Source organism: Rhinolophus sinicus, linkage group LG06 (genome assembly GCF_036562045.2).
Source record: "Rhinolophus sinicus isolate RSC01 linkage group LG06, ASM3656204v1, whole genome shotgun sequence".
NCBI classification, from domain to species: Eukaryota; Metazoa; Chordata; class Mammalia; order Chiroptera; family Rhinolophidae; genus Rhinolophus; species Rhinolophus sinicus.
In genome coordinates this window covers 87,568,884-87,588,631 of record NC_133756.1, presented here as the reverse complement: position 1 = coordinate 87,588,631, position 19,748 = coordinate 87,568,884, and the positions used below count along the sequence as shown (strand labels likewise).

At 36.4% G+C, this 19,748-nt stretch overlaps 1 protein-coding gene across 1 annotated transcript; it reads right to left on the bottom strand.

Annotated features, from left to right (window-relative positions):
* Positions 1 to 2,268: 2,268 nt before the first annotated feature.
* Positions 2,269 to 19,744, bottom strand: IL18 (interleukin 18). The gene is made up of 4 exons (XM_074335497.1): positions 19,548 to 19,744; positions 12,622 to 12,708; positions 7,148 to 7,281; positions 2,269 to 2,590 (listed from the first exon to the last, which is right to left on the bottom strand). Exons 2-4 carry the CDS (start codon positions 12,698 to 12,700, stop codon positions 2,372 to 2,374), a joined length of 432 nt encoding a protein of 143 aa, XP_074191598.1. The 5' UTR covers positions 12,701 to 12,708; positions 19,548 to 19,744; the 3' UTR covers positions 2,269 to 2,371.
* Positions 19,745 to 19,748: the final 4 nt, after the last annotated feature.

Here is a 19,748-nt window from a genome sequence, read left to right as displayed (position 1 = left end):
GCCCAACATCCCTTTCAGGAGTCGAACCGGCAACCTTGTGGTTGAGAGGACACACTCCAACCAACTGAGCCATCCGGGAGCTCAGCAGCAGCTCAGCTCAAGGTGCTGTGTTCAACCTTAGTTGCAGGGAGCGGAGCCCACCATCCCTTGCGGGACTCGAGGAATTGAACTGGCAACCTTGTGGTTGAGAGCCCACTGGCCCATGTGGGAATCGAACCGGCAGCCTTTGGAGTTAGGAGCATGGAGCTCTAACTGCCTGAGTCACCGGGCCGGCCCTAACTCCTTGTGGTTTTAATTTGCATGTCTCTATTGACTAATGAATGATGTTGAGCATCGTTTCATGAGCTTATGAGCCATTTGTATATCTTCATTGAAAAAACGTGTATTGAAATCTTTTGCTCATTTACAAATTGGATTGTCTTTTGATTGAGTTATAAGAGTTCTTTTATATTCTGGATACAAGTTCTTTCTTTTTTTCCCCCATATATGTGATTTACAAATATTTTCTCCAGTCCTTGGCTTGTGTTTTCATTTTCTTAGTGGTATCATTTGGGTGTAAAGTTGTTTTTAAAGACATTTTAAGTAAAGATTCACAGGAAATTGCAAAGATATTATAGAGGTTATATGTATCCTTCACCCAGTTTTACTCCCAAATTTTGAATTTTGAGTAAGTCCAGTTTATTAATTTTTTTCTTTTATGGATCATACTTCTTGGGTTGGGTTTAAAAAATGTTTGCCTAACCCAAGGTCTTGACATTTTCTCCTGTTTTATTCTAAAAGTTTTATAGCTTTAGCTCTTACATTAATGTCTCTAATCCATTTTTAATTATTTTTGTATGCAGTGTGAGATAAGAGTCTACATTTTTTTTTTTAATGCAGATATACAATTGTCCCAGCACCATGTGTTGAAAATTCTCATTTTCTATCAGGCTGCCTTTGTAAAAAATCAACTGGCCACAAATATAAGGGTTTATTTCTGAATTCTCAAATCTGTTCCATTGATCTATGTTTATCCTTATGCTAGTACCAAACTTCTGATAACTGTAGATTATAATGCTTTAAAATCGGGAGATGCAAGTTCTTCAACTTTGTTCTTTTTAAAAAATTTTGGCTATTCTGTGTCTTTTGATTTCCATGTACGTTTTAGGTACAGCTTGTCAATTTCTGCAAAAAAAGCCTGCTGGAATTTTTATAGAAATCAAGTTGAATCTATGGATCAATTTGGGGAGAACTTGCATCTTAACATATCGAGTCTTCCAATCAATGAATATGGACTGTCTCTCCATTTTAGATCATACTTGATATCCTTCAGCAATATTTTGAAAATTTTATTGTACAAATCTTGCATTTCTTTTGCTAAATTTATTTTTATATACTTTTTAGTAATATTGAATTTGATTTTATTTTCAGATGATTCATTCTTGTATATAGAAATGCAATTTATTTTCATAATCTTGTATTCTGCAACCTTGCTTAAATTGTTTAATAGCGAGTTTGCGTGCATGTTTGTATGCACATAAGTGTGTGTATTCTGATCTTCTACAGAACCATGTTGTCTGCAAATATGGACAATTTTACTTCTTCTTTTCTAATCTGGATGTCTTTTCCTTTTCTTGTGATTGTACTGGCTAGAACCTCCACTACATTGTGAATAGAAGTTGCAAGAGCTGACATTCTTGCATTTTTTCAAACTACTTAGCTGTAGGTTTTTCACAGATACCCTTTATCACAATGAGGAAGTTCTCTTCTCTTTCAAGTTTGTTGAGAATTTTTATTATGAATTGGATTTTGTCAAATGCTTTGTCTGCGTCTATTGAGATGATTATGTGGTTTTATCCTTTATTCTATTAATATATTACATTAATTGATTTTAAAATATTAAACCATTTGCATTCCTGAGTTGAATGCCACTTGCTCAGAGTGTACAATCCTTTTTATATGTTGCTGGATTCAGGATCAATCTGACTATTAAAGATATCTTGACTTTGGAAGAAATGCAGAAATTAGTCAAGTCGATGGTCTTTTTATAAAATTTTGATGGTTTTAATGATATTAACAGAAAATTCAAATATGGGTATGTTTCATCATTAGGACCATTAACCCAAAAGATTTAAAACACTTCTACTGAATATAATCTATGTTCCAATTAAAGAGGTAGAGTGTGTTTTCAAACTATGAATTCTTTTTACTATGTAAATATTTTATTCATCTGGATAAGGGGGAGTCATTTCAATTTTGTGAAAACTTATTATTCATTTCATAGTGGTATCTGTTGAGATCATTACTTATTTTATTTTATCACTACAATTATAGGTTCAAACTCTTTTCTGAAAGACAAAAACTCCAAGTTCAAACTATGCAATTTTAATATCTAGTCCTTGCTTTGAACAGCGAACATTATAGATTTATCACCAAATTCGTCCTTTTCTTTCAAAATGAGTCTGAAAAGGTCATTCTCTTTTTTACAAGCTAGAAAGTGTCCTTCATACAATGAAGACTCAAACATTATCTTGTCATATCCTGGAACACATCTCTGAAAGAATATGATGTCACTTTTTTCATCATTGATGTTATCAGGAGGATTCATTTCCTGTAGAGAAAAAATATTAATTTTTTTAGGCCATGAACAATTTGAATATGTGCAGTTTATTTAGAAGTATATTACTGCACAGACCTAAAGGAGTTTTTACTCTCAACAGTTAAGAAAAAAAATCTCTGAATATAGGAGTACTAATCTCCTCTCCCTCTTAATTTCTAATCTCCTATTCTCCTTGTCCACTTTGGCTTTTCCCACCACGTAATGCACATTCAGGTCTAGGTCTCTAGTTTTTCCCAGTATTAATCAGATAGCTTCCTTCTCGCCTCTCCCATTGAGTGGAGCACATAACTGCCAAAGATGAAGTAGAATTCCAGCAAAGACCACAACCTTTTTGGGCTAATGTAGTTCCTGTCTTTTCCAACCATTCAGAGCTAAAGACACTGATGACCTCCATCCATAGGCCTAGCCTAGCTCTAGTTTGTGAGCCAACTGTGAGAGGCAGAAGTGGCAGGAAATCTCAGCTTCTTCTTTCCTTCAGTGGATCCTAGAACTGAAACTTGCTGTAAGTTTCAGTTCTAGGTGCTCTAGGGCTAGGGCCCACTGCAGCTGCCCTAGGGCTAGGTACTGGGTTTCTCTGTGGTCTTGGTATATTGACCTAATAAGCAGCTTTCAACTTTTCCCTGCCCAGTACTCCAGTTCCATATTAGTCCTGAATTTCTATTCTGAAAGTAATCTATTGGCTGGGTGCTGCTCTGGAAGGCCAAATGCTGATTCCTATATCTTTCAGACACAGCTAGGGTTTGCTCAAGAATGGCTAGAACACTTGAAACTATAATCCTGCTGGTCACTTAACTGAAAGTACTGTCTACACTTTTCTTATTTTTGCTCCATACCTACTTTTCAAGATGCACTATAAAATCTGGTTCTTCCCATGTTAATCCTGAAACCAGTAGACATTAGAACTTAATTTTGATCTTAGGTAGCAAAGATTCTTATTATCCTAACTAAGGACTGACAGGGAGATCTCCAAAATAGCATTCCAGCTTCCTCTTAGGATGCCTGAAAGAAGATTGGGTAACTCCAAACTTCTCAATTAATTATGGAATTTATAGCTGTTGACTGGCAAAAATAACTCTCCAGATAAACCCACAAGAAAAGTGGTTTATTCAGGAAAAAAGAAAAAGAAACAAAAACCACCAACACAGTATGGGAAACATACACCTCCAACCTGGGGATCCAACTGGCTCCTACATGAAGAAGGAAAATAATGGCCCAGTTCCAAGATGTCTATTCTATTTATTAGCATCCCACCCCCTGAAGTTACCAAAAAGTTCAACAGGAAGTCAGGGCTAGAGAGTCAACGGGGGCCCAGCTCCACCCACAGTCCTCCCAGCTCCATGGTTAAGCATCCCAAGATGTTGGTTCACTTTTATCATAGTCATAACTCTTAACCTTTGTCCTTTATCAACAAGTATGAGTCCTGAATTAATGACAGTATAAACTGGTTCCCCAACTGGAACATATTTTTGCAGCTGTCTACAGTATCCCAGAATTCGGAAGAGACCCTAAGCTGGTGGAGCCAATTTGGGACTAAGCTAAAGTATAATGTAATTGAGAAATAATCCTTAGGCAAAACTTCAAAAGCTCTAGAAATATTAGAAGGAGATGAACCTGTTAGTTCAAACCTAGTATAAAGTTATAAAGTGGGGGTGTGGATAGGTAGAATAGGCAATCTCTAATCATAGATCAATGTCACATTTCAGAACAGGGGCAAGGAAGCCAAGGAGGCAGTAACTTTCCTTGGTTTTGGTGTTGACTATTCCTAACCATCATAGGGAAGATGCACAGCAAATGGATGTGACAACAATCCTGGTGACCATGAGGAACCCCCAACTTGGAAAGCCCTACATGGTGAAACTTAAGTGCTCCAAGGTCCTAAGGGATTCTTTACAACAGGAAGAGTTGAATCTGAACCCAGGGAACGTGAAGCTTGACCTAACATCTTTTTTTATGGCCCTTTCCCAAGTGCTTTAGCAAATTTGAGAGAATCCTGACCATTCCTGGATGTATATATCAATACAAGAAACAGACAATAGCAGTACTTCTTGAAGAATCCCTCTTCATGAAGATGCTTGTACAAAGAAAATGGGTAACCATTAGCACTAGGACTTTATAGATAGCAATTAACACAGAAAGGTGAACACCTAATGGTAGCCAGGTGTGTCTTATTATGTAGAATGCAGTCTATATTTACAATCATTGCTAAGATCCGTATTAGTGTGGGGAAAAGGGATTAAAGAGCACGAGCTAAAACTAGCCCTCTTCCAACTTTCCTTCTTTCATTCCTCCAACTAATATTTACTGAGTTCCTTTCAGAAGCAGATTTGCTATGAAGCTAATGAAGCTTAAATGTCAGACTACCCTAAGGCCCCTTCTTTTCTTATTGTAAATAAATCAACTTTATGCCTTTGGTAATTTTTTATTCTCCTTCTTTAAAAGGGTTGTCTAACTTGTCTCATTAGGGAGACCACCTCAGGGATAATGTTGATGCCTGATCACTGCACTGTACACCTGAAACTGAAGCTGAACAATAATGAAGGTCAACTACAATTTTATATATGTATATATAGTTACAAGAAGCGGAGTACAGCATTAGGAATAGAGGCAGTGGAAATGTAATGGCTGTATGCGATGTCAGAGGGGTAATAGATGGGGGAAGGGGGGTTATCACTGTCTGAGGGATATAAATGATAAATGTTTAACTGTTACATTGTTTTGTACAACTGAAACTAATAAAAAAAATGTTAACAATAAATAAATAAATAAATAGATAGATAAATAAATAAATAAATAAATAAAAGCGTTGTTGTGGGGACAGAGCCAGGAGTGCAGTTTCCAGGCTCTTGGCCTCACGTGGAAAGGTACTGGCTCAGGTAGTAAATGGCCATCAACTGTGACTGGATGGCCACCAGCTTTGGCTAGTTGGCCATCAGCTGTAACCAGTGAGCCATTGGCCACTAATATAACTGCTGTCGCTACGCTAGCAGCAAATGGGGGCTAGCAAGAAGATGATGGCTGTCAAGTGCGGATTGCACTTAGCAAGTGAGGTTGGTTGGCTGAGAAGCAGACAGCAGGCTGCGGATCATGTGGCTCCTGCTTTCTGTGTCTCCAACCCAGCCGCCAGCGAGATTATAGTGGTATGACTCCCCTATCTATGGCTCTGTGGGTGTTCCTTTTTGGCCTCACTATGTCCTGCATTCTTATGTGGGGAGCGGGAGCTGAGAGTCCCTGCGTGACAGTTGTCTAAATTGTTTAAGTTTCAGGCTACCTAAACTTGGATTTGCCCCAATTTTTACTATATGGCAAGCATTCTATCTTTTTTTAACACTCCCCAGTTTCTCTCAATAATAATTCAGTTGTAGTTCAGGCTTATCCAACTTTCTGAATCTGCCTCTGCAGCTGAATTCATTTTCCTCTGCCTCACATGAACTGAGTTTGGCCAACTCCCTCCTTCCTTTCTGGTTTTGTTGCTAAGTAACAACATGCTTACTCATCACCCTGTTCGTCATCCCAGGCCTCTAAAGACATTATGATAAGTAAGCTTCCTGCTTGTCAGGCCAGAAAATAGGGACTCCAAATTGCCACCCAAAGGCGTGACCACACTCTGGCTGGAGAGGGATGGCTAAGGGATTTGTTTGGAGGCTGTATTTGTGGCATACACACTGATTTTACTTGGATTATATTTTAGAGTGGCGTCTTTCTTCCTCCCAAATTGCCCCTTGGCATATCTACTAAGGTCATACTCTAACCTTTAGGGGGAACTGGTTGATCTTGACAGCAGTTCCTTATTGGCAAATCCCCACTCAAAGTCTGCGTGACATGGAATTCACTTGAAACACTGTCAATTTGTGGGCATCCCCTGGCTGCTCTCACTGGGAGTAGTTTGCTGGGTCAATCTGTAGCTACTGTTAATGGTCATTTATAAATAATAATGGAGAAAATAGAGAAAGATAATGAGAAAAACTTGGAGAATAGAGGAAAAAAGCAGTGACCAGAAAGATTTCAAACCTGGCTTTGAGATACAACATACCATTGTTTTTACAGATGATCTTGTTAATTTTATTCACTTAGATTTGCATTAAAAATAACATACATCAACTGAAAGCTGAAGGATGTAACCAATAAGCAGGAACAAAACAATTAGGGATTAAAATAACCATTATAATTCACAAAGTATATAGAGAGATTACAGAAGGATAATTAGCTTCAATCAGTGTATAAGGACTCATTTTGGAAAGTCACATACAATTTTCCAATATGATAATTCACATATGTATTCTACATGATTATTTATCTATAGATTGATTATTCTGAAGACCCAGGTTATGAAACAAGTGTTGAACCCCTTTCATTCTATGGCAGGCTCAGGAAAAGCATGATGTTATTACAATAGGTTAAAGAGTTGGACAAGTTTTAGTATTAATAACTATTTTAATGGTTCTCTGCTTCTTGCCATATTTGTTCTAGACAAAATGTTGAACTGAGGGCATTTAGGTTTTCTAATTTTTCACATAAATATGACTAAAACAAATTTATGTTCAGTCTTACCTTAAAGGAAATACTTTTGTTCATACAGGAGAGAGTAGACATTTTATTACACTTCACAGAGATGGCTACTGCCACACCTCTAGTGAGGCTATCTTTATACACATATATGATGAATTCCGTCTGGGGTGCATTTTCTGAAATAAACATTAACAAATGAGAACACTAGTTAAAAGAATTTTTGCAAATCAATATTTATAGAGATTAGTCAAAGGATAATCCTTAATAGATTCATTACTAATCCTGCACTCTGAGATTCAGCCAGTTAGCAGGAGACTATACATAGCTTCTCACACATTCTTTAAAATACATTCAAATATATATTACAACACAAAATTGTCTTTATCTTTTAAATGCTAAATGGAATAGTAAAAATTTATCTGTTAAGATAGAAGTTCAGTATTTTTCAAGAGTACACATTCACTGTTTCAACTCTGTCTAAACTTTGATATTTAGAATTCTTATCTTGGAAGGTACAGTAAACTTATTCATTTTCTAAGGCACTCTAAATTTCTGGTAGAAAACAGACTTATTTGAAATACTTGTATATTTATTTTTAATTTTGAGTTTTGAAAATGCTATCAGCAAATTCAGCTTTAGCCAGCAGGTATTAAGGATCCAACTCTATAGAGATCTTATACAGTTAATGCAATTACAATGAAGGAATTGGTGATCCAAATGTAGGCTCAGAGTACCATGACCCATAGCAATATCTTAAAAAAAAATTTTCTAATTAAATTTATTGGGGTAACATTGGTTAATAACATTATATAAATTTCAGGTGTACAACTTTACAACATCTGTATACTCTACTGGGTGGTTTCCACCTGAAACCTAGTTTCCTTCCATCACCATATATTTCATCCCTTTTACCCTGTTCCACGGGTACACCATTTGTTGTTGTCACTTAGAATTACTCTACCTCTGAAATCTTAAATTCAAATATCCTGCTTTCTGATCTCAATCCCCTATCCTTCTAGTTTTTAAAAAAGTTTTATTGGGGAATATTGAGGAACAGTGTGTTTCTCCAGGGCCCATCAACTCCAAGTCATTGTCCTTCAGTCTAGCCATGGAGGGCACAGCTCAGCTCCAAGTCCAGTCACCGTTTTCGATCTTTAGTTGCAGGGGGCGCAGCCCACCATCCCATGTGGGAATTGAACTGGCAACCTTGTTCAGAGCTTGCGCTCTAACCAACTGAGCCATTCGGCTGCGCTAGCTTTTTTTGTTTTTTGTTTTTTAAATACTTTTCCTCCATTTCACTGAGTCCTCCTGACGCTTGCATTTCCTACCTAACCTCTTCCTGTCTTTCCTTCTTCTTCATGAAGCCTGGACCTCATGGTGTATCATTTGATCTACCCTTTTGCCAGTATCTTCAATCCCGAACTCATTTGTCTTTCTACTACAAAACTCCAAACCTGGCTGCTGAGTGCTGTTGGTAAACAATTATATAAACGTGCAAACTGGTGCCAATGCAAACATATCAACTGTCAATACTTTTTTATTTTTTTTTTTTTAACAGTTCAGCACCCTCTCCCATAATCCATAGGTGCAATTTCAAACCTTCTTCACTCTCCCCAGGATCTCTACATCACCTCTGCTTTCACTTTCAGCAAATCATTTCCTGCTACTCCACTTATAAACTTAACTGTAGCACCACCAGTTATTTCCTCTATCCCTCTTGTCCCAAGGGGTAATGTAGAAAGGTGCCCCTTCTGGGATCTAAGACTAACCCTATCTGTGCGGATGTACTTTCTCCTGAAGCCTTGATTTACAAATCATCCCTTCTCTTGTATCAATCCAGCAACTCTGTTTCCTCGATTTTATCCTAAGGAAACAATTAGACAAATGTGTAAAAATTTCTCTACAAGAATGATTATCGGAGTACTGTTAACAATAAACTGGAAACAATTTAGATGTCCATCAGCTGGGGATTGAGCGAATGAATTCTGATATGCCCTTACTGTAGCTATCACATGCATTTAATATAACTGTAATTATTCATTGCCATGGAAGGTTGTTCGTGTGTATTAAACTAGAGAAATAAGCTTAGGCATAGTATAATATATACTGAAAGAAATGTAGAAATATTACATCCAAGTGATAGCAATGATTATTCCTAGGTTATTTTCATGTTTTTATTTTTCTTCATGTTCTTAACTTCATTGCCTGAATTACTTAACAACACATTCTTTTTATAATTAGGAAAACATAAAGCTCTTACAGTTTGAGATTTAAAGCTCCTCTATCAACCATATCCTACTTTGTAGCTAGCCATGTTTCTCTCCTTTTAGTAACCAAGCTTCTGGCAAGAATTTCCCTTACTTTCCATTCACTCTTCTACTTATTGTAATCTGCCTCTGTCTCCATTTCTCTGTCAAACTGCTTTCACTGAGATCGCTAAACTCCCTATTGCTAAACGTAATAGCTGCTTTCCTGCTCTTAATTTTCAAGGCTGCAAAATTCAACACAGTGCCTATTACCTTCATCTTGAAAACCTCTCGTGGAATTCTGTGACAATCTCTTGGTTTTTCTTCTTCCTCTTTGGTTACTCTGCTGTTCTTTACTAGTGTCTCTTTCTACTGCATTCTTTAAATGTAGGTATTCCTCAGAGTTTAGTTCTTGGCTTTCACTTTCTCATTCTACATATTTCCTGATATCTTTTTTTCCTCTGGCTTCAGATGTCATTTCTATCCATACACCTCCTACATCTGTATCTCCAGCCCAAATTTTCATCCTGAGTTCAGAACCATATGTCCAAGAGTCTACTGAACATTTCCACTAGGATGTCCCACAGATAAGATTCAAAACTAGATTCATCATTTGTCTTCCTTTTATTGCCCTTACATACTTCTTGTTTCCTATTTCACTGAATGGTACAAATGGCCTAAGTGAGAAAACAAAGACATCATCTTTTCTGTCTTTCCCTCTATCCCCTTCCAAATCTAACCCAAACCATGTCCTATTGATTCTTCCAAGTATTTCTAAAATCCATTCACAGCTTTTCATAGGCATCCCATTGTGCCTGCCTGAATTCATACCACCATCATTTCTTATAGGGACTATAATAGCCATTTAATTGGCATCCCCCATTTTTTGTCCCCCCATCAATTCTTTATATTGATGTGCACAACTTCCACATAGAGCCTTTAAAAGGAATGGGCCTGTCTTTCTCTTATTTTGAACCCTTTCTTCCTAGCTGAGACATGGACCCAGGAAGTATGATGATGATTTTCAAATATATGAATGAATTCAACAACTAGGGGATGATGGAATAACAAGGCAGAAGAAACCGGAGATCCCAGCCTAATCAGGCTGCATCTAACTATACTAACCTTGAACTGCCTACTTGGACTTCTATTTGAGGAAAATTATTTTCTATTGTATTCAGTCACTATATTTTCAGATCTTTTTGTTGCAGCACACTAATCTGTATCTTAGATCATACATATTGTGCTTAATGAACCCCCATTAGCCCAAAGATAAGATCCAAATTCTGTATCTTGGAATAAGAGAAGCTTCTCAATCTGCACCCAATTTATCATTCTCCTAGGCCGGCCCTACGGCCATTCTGAAGTGCTCGTAACTCCTCATACATGCCTTTCTTTCCTTCACATCTTGGCCTTTGAATGTGGTCTTCTCTCTGCCCAGAATACCTTCTCCTATTCCTTCTTAAAATATGTGCCTCCTTCAAAGTGCCCTACCAGAATCTACGGGACTGATTTAGGTGTCCTTTCTATATGCTCCCATAGCATCCTGTGCCTAAACATACCATATTCCAATTGCCTTCCTATGTGCCCGCTTCTATCTACAGGAACTGTGTTTTGCTCACTCACCACTGCATCCTAGTGCCTAACAGTGTCTGTGATATAGATGCCAATATATATTGAATTAATAAATGGAGAATAGGGCAATCTTTAAGAAACATGAGGAGTTACACGTCAATTATATCTCCATAAAGCTGGAAAAAAAGAAACATAAAGAAATAGTATTTTTTTTAAAGTTGCTCTTTCCTATTTCTAGAATACTAAGGATCACCTAAATGGGGGAGCATGCTATTTTTAAGGAAAAATATGAAAAACTAATGACCTTTAATAATCTGGGCATCAGTTAGAGGATCACAGGCTAGATGAGTATGATCCTCTCTGAATGTCAAAAGGACAAGGGCTGGGTACATCCACTTGATGAAAAGACTTAATGACTCAACCTCATAGTTCTCCTTGCTTCAACCTTCCCTATCTGTACTTTTCGAGAAATTTGCTTTCCCTGGGAGTCTCCCAGGTCTCTTCCCAAAGCATTTCTGAGAGAGAGGGTTGAAGAAGAAAGATGTACTTGGTTATGGACAACAATTCTCATGTTTTTCTTATGTACTCTAGAGAATCCGTGACTTCCCACTAATCTCAGAAACTGTGTAACAAGCAAAGTCTGTCTCGTAGATTTCAAGAACCGGAGAATTTCCTAAAGTGTACAGAAGCAATTTTGTTAGAAGTTCTTTTTGGTATTCCTTATGGTCATCTTTATTCCAAGGCTGTGCTATTGGGCCCACATTCTTCTGAGGGGAGATTAGCTTCTCACATAGATTGGTACTAGTTTCGCTCAGCTGAGAATGGTGATATGGATGTCTGTGGGATGCTTACTCAAGTAGCTACTTTTACTTTTGCAAAGAAAGAGAAATAAATTTATACTTTACCATCATTTTCAGCTATAGGGGAAAAAAGAGAAACAAAATATGTTAAATTCAATATTTCAATTCAGAATTTCCTCTCCTCCTACCCTTTTATGACTCTTCTCTGCCACTCCTCATTATTTAACCTCTATTTTACTGATGATGGCCTCTGTTGGCCTCCATTAGAAATATTATATAGTCATCCAAGAGTTCCCATAAAATGAAGCTCATTAGACTTAGTGTGTTCTCAGGTAAGTTACATATAAAACCTAAATCTGCGGTTTATAAATATAAATTTGTAGCTAAAAAGAAATTTTATAAAGTGATAGATTTTACTTTTAAATTTATTGCTTCAATGGAAGGTCACCTAAGCAGTTTCTATGAAGCTTTCAATTGAAGCCAAACTGCCGATGGAAGATTAATAAGAATGTTTTTATTTGTAAAATATATGTACATTAAATGGTGTAACTCACTCACAGAACTCTAGATTTAAGGCATCGCTTATATAATTCACTAATTAGCTTTGGGAAATTGTATTCCCTGAATGTACCCAATTTTGAGGAATTTTCATGTACACCTGCTGCCATCTTGTAAGTGGGCTACTGCTAACTAAAGTGCCAGGACAAGGTGCTGGGACCTTGGATATATTATGGTTAATTTATAGAGGCCCAATATTTTTTTTTCCAGACAAGAATGTCATTAGTATTACAATGCAATTTGGTGACAATAAGGAGTAAATAGTTCATCTCACAACATCTTTTTAGTTGAATACATATATCTGAGCCCTGTGTTTGGCCTATTGCTTTTGACTTACCTATAAAGTAAAGCGTATTGTCAATAAATTTCATTCCCACAAAGTTGATGCAATTGTCTTCTACTGATTCAGCAGCCATCTTTATTCCTAATGAAAACAAAGAGTCATTTGTTAAAAGGTAACAATTGTTCCTTGTACACAAAAGGAATCATTTATTCCTTACTGCCTGTACTGCCTCCAAACTCAGAAGTCAGTGTGCTGATGAACACTCTGGACATTTAATAAATGCCGGGAGTCTTCAGCTTATGAATACACATGTTCAAACGTTCTGTAGCAAACCATCAGATATTTGGAATCTGGAAAGCATTTTCTCTTTAAACAGTGTTATGAAGGGTGGATAAGTGGTTCATTATTGAACTGATTTATTGTCCCATTATTGAACTGAATAATATTATCACTATAAATATGGGATGCCAGAAACACACCTAAATCATGTCCTTTAACTACAGATTGGTTCTGTCTGTCTGACAACCAGTGGGTTTCTGTGCATGAGAAACTGAAGGTTTGTGACTGTATTGTCAAAGTGCTACATGGTGTTTCCACCTGGGAGCTGGGGCAGAGAGGGAGGAGGCTGAAGGGCTCTAGCATCTGATGGCCCCTTTCTCCCTGAGCAGCAGCAGTTTTTGATCTAGAATCTGGATACCATGCTTTTTACAAGTAATACATAAACACTATTTTTCTGTTAAAAAAAATCAAATAATGCAGGATTTGAAAATGTTAAAAATTCCTCTTTCTGCTCTTCTCCCCTGTCTCACCTTACCCCACCACACTCCAATATGGTATGTGTCTTTTCAGACCTTTGTCTATGGAGCAAGCGTTCTAAATCTGGGAAATTTGTGAACTTGGATGGGACAAAAAATGACATTTATTTACACCTACTTCTAACTGAAATTGAGCAGTTCCTTCTATTATGGTATAGGACACAGACTACAGTTATTAGCAGTACCTGTAACTGTCACTAATAGAAATACATATTTCCTATTGTATTGTAATTGTTGCAGAGACCTTGAAATATCGTTTAAAATCATTACTACTTTGAAATATATGGAAGTTTTTAGTTCCACCGGTAGATTATTTTATTCAATGTGTTAATAAAGAAGTACATATATACTATATCAAAATTTGTTTAAAAATTTTTTGACAATGCTATTTTAATATGGTGGGTTTCCTTCATAATCCTAAGTATTTAATTTTATGCATGTAAAAACATTACTCTGAGAAGGGATTCACAGACTTCACCAGATTGCCCATGGTAGTGGTGGTGGGGGGTCTATGCCACAGAAATGGTGAAGAAACCTACTCTAGAATTCAGTAGTACCTTGGGTCCCTAAGGGCAGTTATGGTTGGGGCTCCAAGGAAGGTGGCTGGGTTGCAGTTGTTACTTGTGGTAGGGGTATTTATAAGTCTATGCTCAAATTTTTTCTAGCATAGTCTGCTGATTCCAAACAAACATGGTAGAGGAAGCAGGAAATTAAAACCCAGTTGCAAAAACCTAATCCAAATTAAGCTAACCCCAAATACGTGTTAGTTGGTTGCTATTTAAGTTTTATCTAGGTTCAGTTCCTTACAAATACAAATGTGGATAGTTATTAAATTTACATAGATATATAATATACAAACATGTGTGTGTGTGTGAGAGAGAGAGAGAGAATGGCTACAGTGCTCTTCTCTACAAACTTTAACATTATACATTATGTAATGCACACATACTTTATGAAAGTAATTCACCTGAAAAGTACTCAGTAGTGAGTGTAGGAATTGGATGAAAATACTAGTGTTAACTACAGTAAGTATTTAGTTAGTCAATGAGTGAATTAATTTAGAGAACAGTTACCTTAAAAAACAATCCTATACCGTATTTGAATTCATTCATTTATTAATTATTGAGTATCTACTATGTACTAGGCACAGGGCTAGAAAGCTGACAAAACACACATGCATGAGACTTAGTTACTACCTTTCAATTACTCAGAGTCTAGTGGGAGAAACAACTACATAAACAATTACAAAATAGTATAATGTTGTAAGAGCTGGATTTATAAGAGATTCTCCCTCGGCCTGGTGATGTTGAAGGCTTCTTAGAGGAAATGATGATTGTGCTATTGACAGAGAGGCAAGCATTTTCAAGGCCAGGGGAAGAGCATTCCATAAAGAGGAAACAAGGTGAGCAAAAGCCAAGAAGCAGGGAGGCTTGGGCCTCATCATTTTTATGTAATTAATGCAAATGCAGTCACATTTTACAGGAAGAATGTATTTCTGAAGATCTCACATAGTTCAAGATTAACTTTTCCTTGGGAATAAATATAAAAGTATGTGAGGAGATATCTTTGGAGTCCATAAATCTACAACCAAAGTATATTCTTGCTTTCTTTTTTACAAAATTTTCAGCATTATTACTAATGTTTTGCAGAGTGCTCTCTCCACACGGTCTATCATGGTGGTACTTTGGCCATTTTAATATTGTTTTCTTGCATCTAAATTTTGTTCCATCTTATTTCGTTGGAAATGTTTTTCAGCACAAGCAGTAATAATACCCCCTAGCACTCTAACATTGTTATCAGATTTAAAAAGATTTTAAATTACAGTAGTAGTAAAGATTAAAACATCAATAGCACAACAATAACCTGTGTCTCAAGCCTTTCTGAAGTATTTCAAGGATAGCCTAACTACTAACAAGGAAGCAGATACTGACATGGAAGCAGATAATTCTACCAGGTATAAGAGACACGTCCGTGTGACAACAGTGTTAACAGCGCACAACTCACTTGGCCTACCAGCTTTGATATTATGTCATTTTAGAAAGGCTAATTTGGAGTTTACATACCTCTATTTTGCCTATAAAGTGAGCCTATTATTTTCGTATTACATTTGTTTGATTTTGCCTAATTCAAGTCACATAAAATGCAACTTGCAATGTAGTTTTGTTTGACAAAAGCTTGTAAAGGAGAGTCAGATTATAAAGGACCTCGTTTACTTACGCTAAAGGGTTTGAAATTTTTTTTTGAAAAAAATACTACCTTACTTTAAGTAGGAGAAAGATGTAGTCAAATTTATACTTTAAAAAGTGCACTCTGGCAGCAGTGTAGAGAATGGATTTGATGGGGCAAGAGTAGATAAAGGCCAGAAAACAACCTTAGAAGGAATTTTAAGTTAAGGTAAGAGTTGATGAGGCTATCTAAACTAAAATAGTGGCAGCAGGGATGAAAGGGAAAGGATGGCTTCAAGAAAGATTAAACAGCAGGACGTTTTAGCTGATTGGAAGGAGGTCAAAAGGAAGGAGGAACTGAGGATGACTTAGAAGTTTTTGACTTGGGCAATTTGTTGAGTGTTACCTCATTAACTAAGAAAAATAATGAAAGAGAGGCTTGAGTGGAAAATACTTAGTTCAGTTTTGCAAATCTAAGAGAGAAATGTCACAGAAGTCAAGGGAGAAAAGAGCTTCAAGGAGGGGCTGCTTGAAATCATACTGCAGTGTCCATAACTTAGATACAAGCTTTTGGTGTCAGTAGAACAGTTTGGGGAAAGTGGAGGTAGCAGAAGGCAGGTTGAGACGGATCTAAGACAGAATGGGGTGGGAAAAACAGTAAAGATAGTAAATACCAACTATTCTTTTAGGAAGTTTGGCTATAAAGAGAAGAAAGAGGGTGGCAGTTATTTGGGGATATATAATTTGCAAATTTCAATTTCTGGTTCCAGATTCACACTTCCAACTGTAAGATGTATTAATACATTACTTTCCTAAACATGTCCAAATAACCTGCCCAAAAAAACTGAAGCCTAGAAGTCCTTCTTGACTCCTTTACCTAACGTTTTCTGTCTCATAAACACTGTAGATTATAACTCAGAAATGTCTTTATAGTTTGGTATCACCTCTCCATCTCCACCAGCACTGTTTTAAATCAAGCCCTCAATCTCTTTCAGCTTCTTCTACTTTAATACTCCTCTTCTTGGTTTTTTTGCTACCAGATTCTTTTCCACTCCATACTATTGCCAGAGTTATTTCCTCTTCCAGGCAGGAACTTCTGCATTTTTTATTTTTTTATTTTTTTATTTTTTTGGCCCGTGAAGCCCTTCTTCATCTTTTAAGTCCCAGCTCAAACATCTCCTCTAGGAAAACTTCCCTGACTCCTCCATGCCCACCTAATCATTCTCAGTACCCACCTCCCCAACCCTCCCTCTTTCACACTTCTGAAATAGCTCTTACATTGAATTAAGATTATTCTGATGACAAATAGGTCTGTCCAGATTCAATGTGAGTTTCTTTAAGACAACGAATTGTCTTTTTTTTTTTAAATCTTCAACACCTGAAAGGACTTATACACAGTACATGAATAAATGTTTGCTATGATAAAACTTTCCACCATGACAACAATGTGTAAAGGGCTGGTAGAGTTTTTTTTCTGTCTTAATACTTTCACTCCATCTTAAAGCCAATGAGAAAAAGGAAAAAAATGAGGGAAGTCTGAAAACATTTTTAAAAAATAGAATAATTTCTGTAATATTCCTCCTCTTTATTTTTCCTAGTTTCTTTTTACTTCACGAGTGTTGATTTTGAATTCTTTATTCTTACACTCTTTTTGTTAGATCTCAATACATCTATGATTACAACTATTGTGTCTCCTTCTTCTCTTCACCCCAACTTTCCTTTTCCTTTCTCATCTGTGTTCCTTTGCTTTCTTAATTCTAATCTATGAAAATTATAGTTCCCACTGGATAGAAATGCTTAAAGATAGCTCATCTAAGATTCTCAGATTATTGACTTTTTTTTTTTAAAGAGTTATAAACCACCTCAGAAAGATCCTCCCAGGAATATGTAGTGACAATTGGTTCTTTGAAACAAAAGAAGTTTTAGTTATACAAGCCCTGGAAACTAGCTGGAGGATAGTGGATGGTAAAAAACCGTGTTGGAAATTAGGTTACATGTGTTCCAGTCCTGTCTGGGACTAGTCATGTGATTCTGAGGGTCTCAGTTTCTTCATTTGGATAAGCAGGGAGTTGAAGGTCCATCTTTAAGGTCTTTTCCAGCTCCAACATTTTGTAATTCTAGATTCTAGATAAACTGCAAGGAGAGAACCATTTCTGTGTGGCAAATGCCCTAGTAGCCACTTCCTCATAATTCTATAACAACACATAATCATTATTTATTATATAGCCAGCATTGTTAAGCTAGTAGGAGTTTAAAAACACACTATTAGATTAAAAGTAAAAATGCCTTGAACTTGAAAAGCAACTATAACTATGTTTATCCAATTCTGTGGAACAGCATAGCATGAAATGAGGAAGCGTACTATCTAATTCCTTAAAATCGGGTACGTAGTTATTGTGACAGCAACAAGATCAAACCTAACTTTTCAGTTTTGTAAATCATTTTGTCCTTGAAAATTTTGTCATCTTCTTAATGTATGTATGTGGGTGTGGCAGAGGTGGGGGTGAAAGACAACTTAGGTAAAAATTTAGGTAAATAATTAAGGATAAAATATATAATCAACTGCTAAATATAAGCTCAAAGCAAAAAGCCAAAACGGAACTGATGTAGTTGGAATGGCTTCCTGTGAAAAGGAGAATTGAATTTAATCTTAAAGAATGCTTAAGATTAAATAGATGGAAGAACATTTATGTGATAATTAAAACAATATTATGGTGTGGGGTGGACTAAATGGGGCCATTTTTTAAATTGTAGCTGACCAATCCTGCTGCCCTGCAGTGAACACAAAGTAGGGTTAAAAGTATGGAAGGGCTTTGGAAGTCATGTAGAAGTCATGAAATTAATCTCAAAGGCAATAGGAAAACGGGCTATTGAGCTGGCAAGCGCATTATGAAAAAGATTAGAGACAGGCTATGAAACTACTCTAAGAATTCGTGTAGGATTTCAAGGAAGAATTCATAATATTCATGATGGCGTTATATGAACAAACCAGCCAGATTTAAAAATATGTTTTGAAGGAAAATTTAACAGAACTTGAAATAGCTGTATATAGGCAAAAAGAAAAGAGGATTTTTTAAGGGTGTCCTAATTTTTGTTATTCATCTTTCAAAAGAGAGATACTTATTCAGCCCCTTCTTTCTTGTGAAATAAAATTCTCCTGAGGAATGCTATAATATCCAACTGTAGCCCAGTCTAAGGGTGCTGATGCAGATTCCATCAAGAGTATCAACCTTTGGCAAGTTTTTTGTTTATGTCTAAAAGGGCGTTGAGAGGCCCTATAAAGAAAAGCTTATTTATTTTATCATTCTAAAGCAGCAATTCTCAGGGGGTTCACGAGGTCAAAGCTATTTTCATAATAACTCTAAGTTATAATTTGTCTTTTACATTCTCATTCTCTCCTGAGTATACAATCGAGTTTACCAGAGGCTACATAATGTGTGATATACATAGACTGAATCAGAAGCAGACGAGAATGCAGCTCTCTTCTATTAAGCCAGACATTAAAAAGATTTGTAAAAAGAAAAAAGAAAAAAACAATGTCACTCTTCACAGATTTTTTTTGAGAATATAGTTATCTATAATTAAAAATGTTATTTATACTAACATGTAATGTGCTTATTGTTATTTTAAAATAAATTAATAGGTCACTTATTTTTTAAATTTCTCAGTTTTAATTTCTAGTACAGTAAATAACAGTAATACAGTATTATAAAAGCTAGATAAACAAAAATTCTTCTGGGTTCTTAATAATTTTTAGGAATGTAAAGAAGTCATGAGACCAAATAGATTGAGAATATTTGCTCTAAAGTGGTACTCTCCAATGTTGACTAAAAGAGAGAAAAAAGTTTCTATTCTGACTTTGCTATGTTACTTATGTTGTTACTGACTGCCCATCATAGTGATGTCAGAAAACTTAAATTACTCTCAATCGCTTTTCTAGCTTATTAATTTCTAATTGCCATGCCCAGGTTTCCAAATAAAGAGGAATGCTATTTCTTACCTGTGCCCAATTGTTTCCTAGGAGAGAAATCGATTTGGAAGGTTTGAGGTCCCTTTCTTGTCCTGACGCTGTGTAGATGGTAGAATGTGCCTGCCCCTCAGCAGCAAAAGCAGGCAGCCAGGAATGCAGCAAGTCTTGAAATCAGACTCCTTGCTGTTCGTGAACCACGCAGCTCCTGGCGCAATGGAAACAAGCGCTAAG

Excerpts from the sequence above, each read along its gene's own strand:
- IL18 (XM_074335497.1), bottom strand. The coding sequence starts at position 12,700 with ATGGCTGCTGAATCAGTAGAAGACAATTGCATCAACTTTGTGGGAATG. Across the intron at positions 7,282-12,621 it reads CAATACGCTTTACTTTATAG|AAAATGCACCCCAGACGGAA; the intron begins GTAAGTCAAAAG and ends TGTTTATTTCAG. Across the intron at positions 2,591-7,147 it reads ACAAAAGTATTTCCTTTAAG|GAAATGAATCCTCCTGATAA; the intron begins GTAAGACTGAAC and ends TTTTCTCTACAG.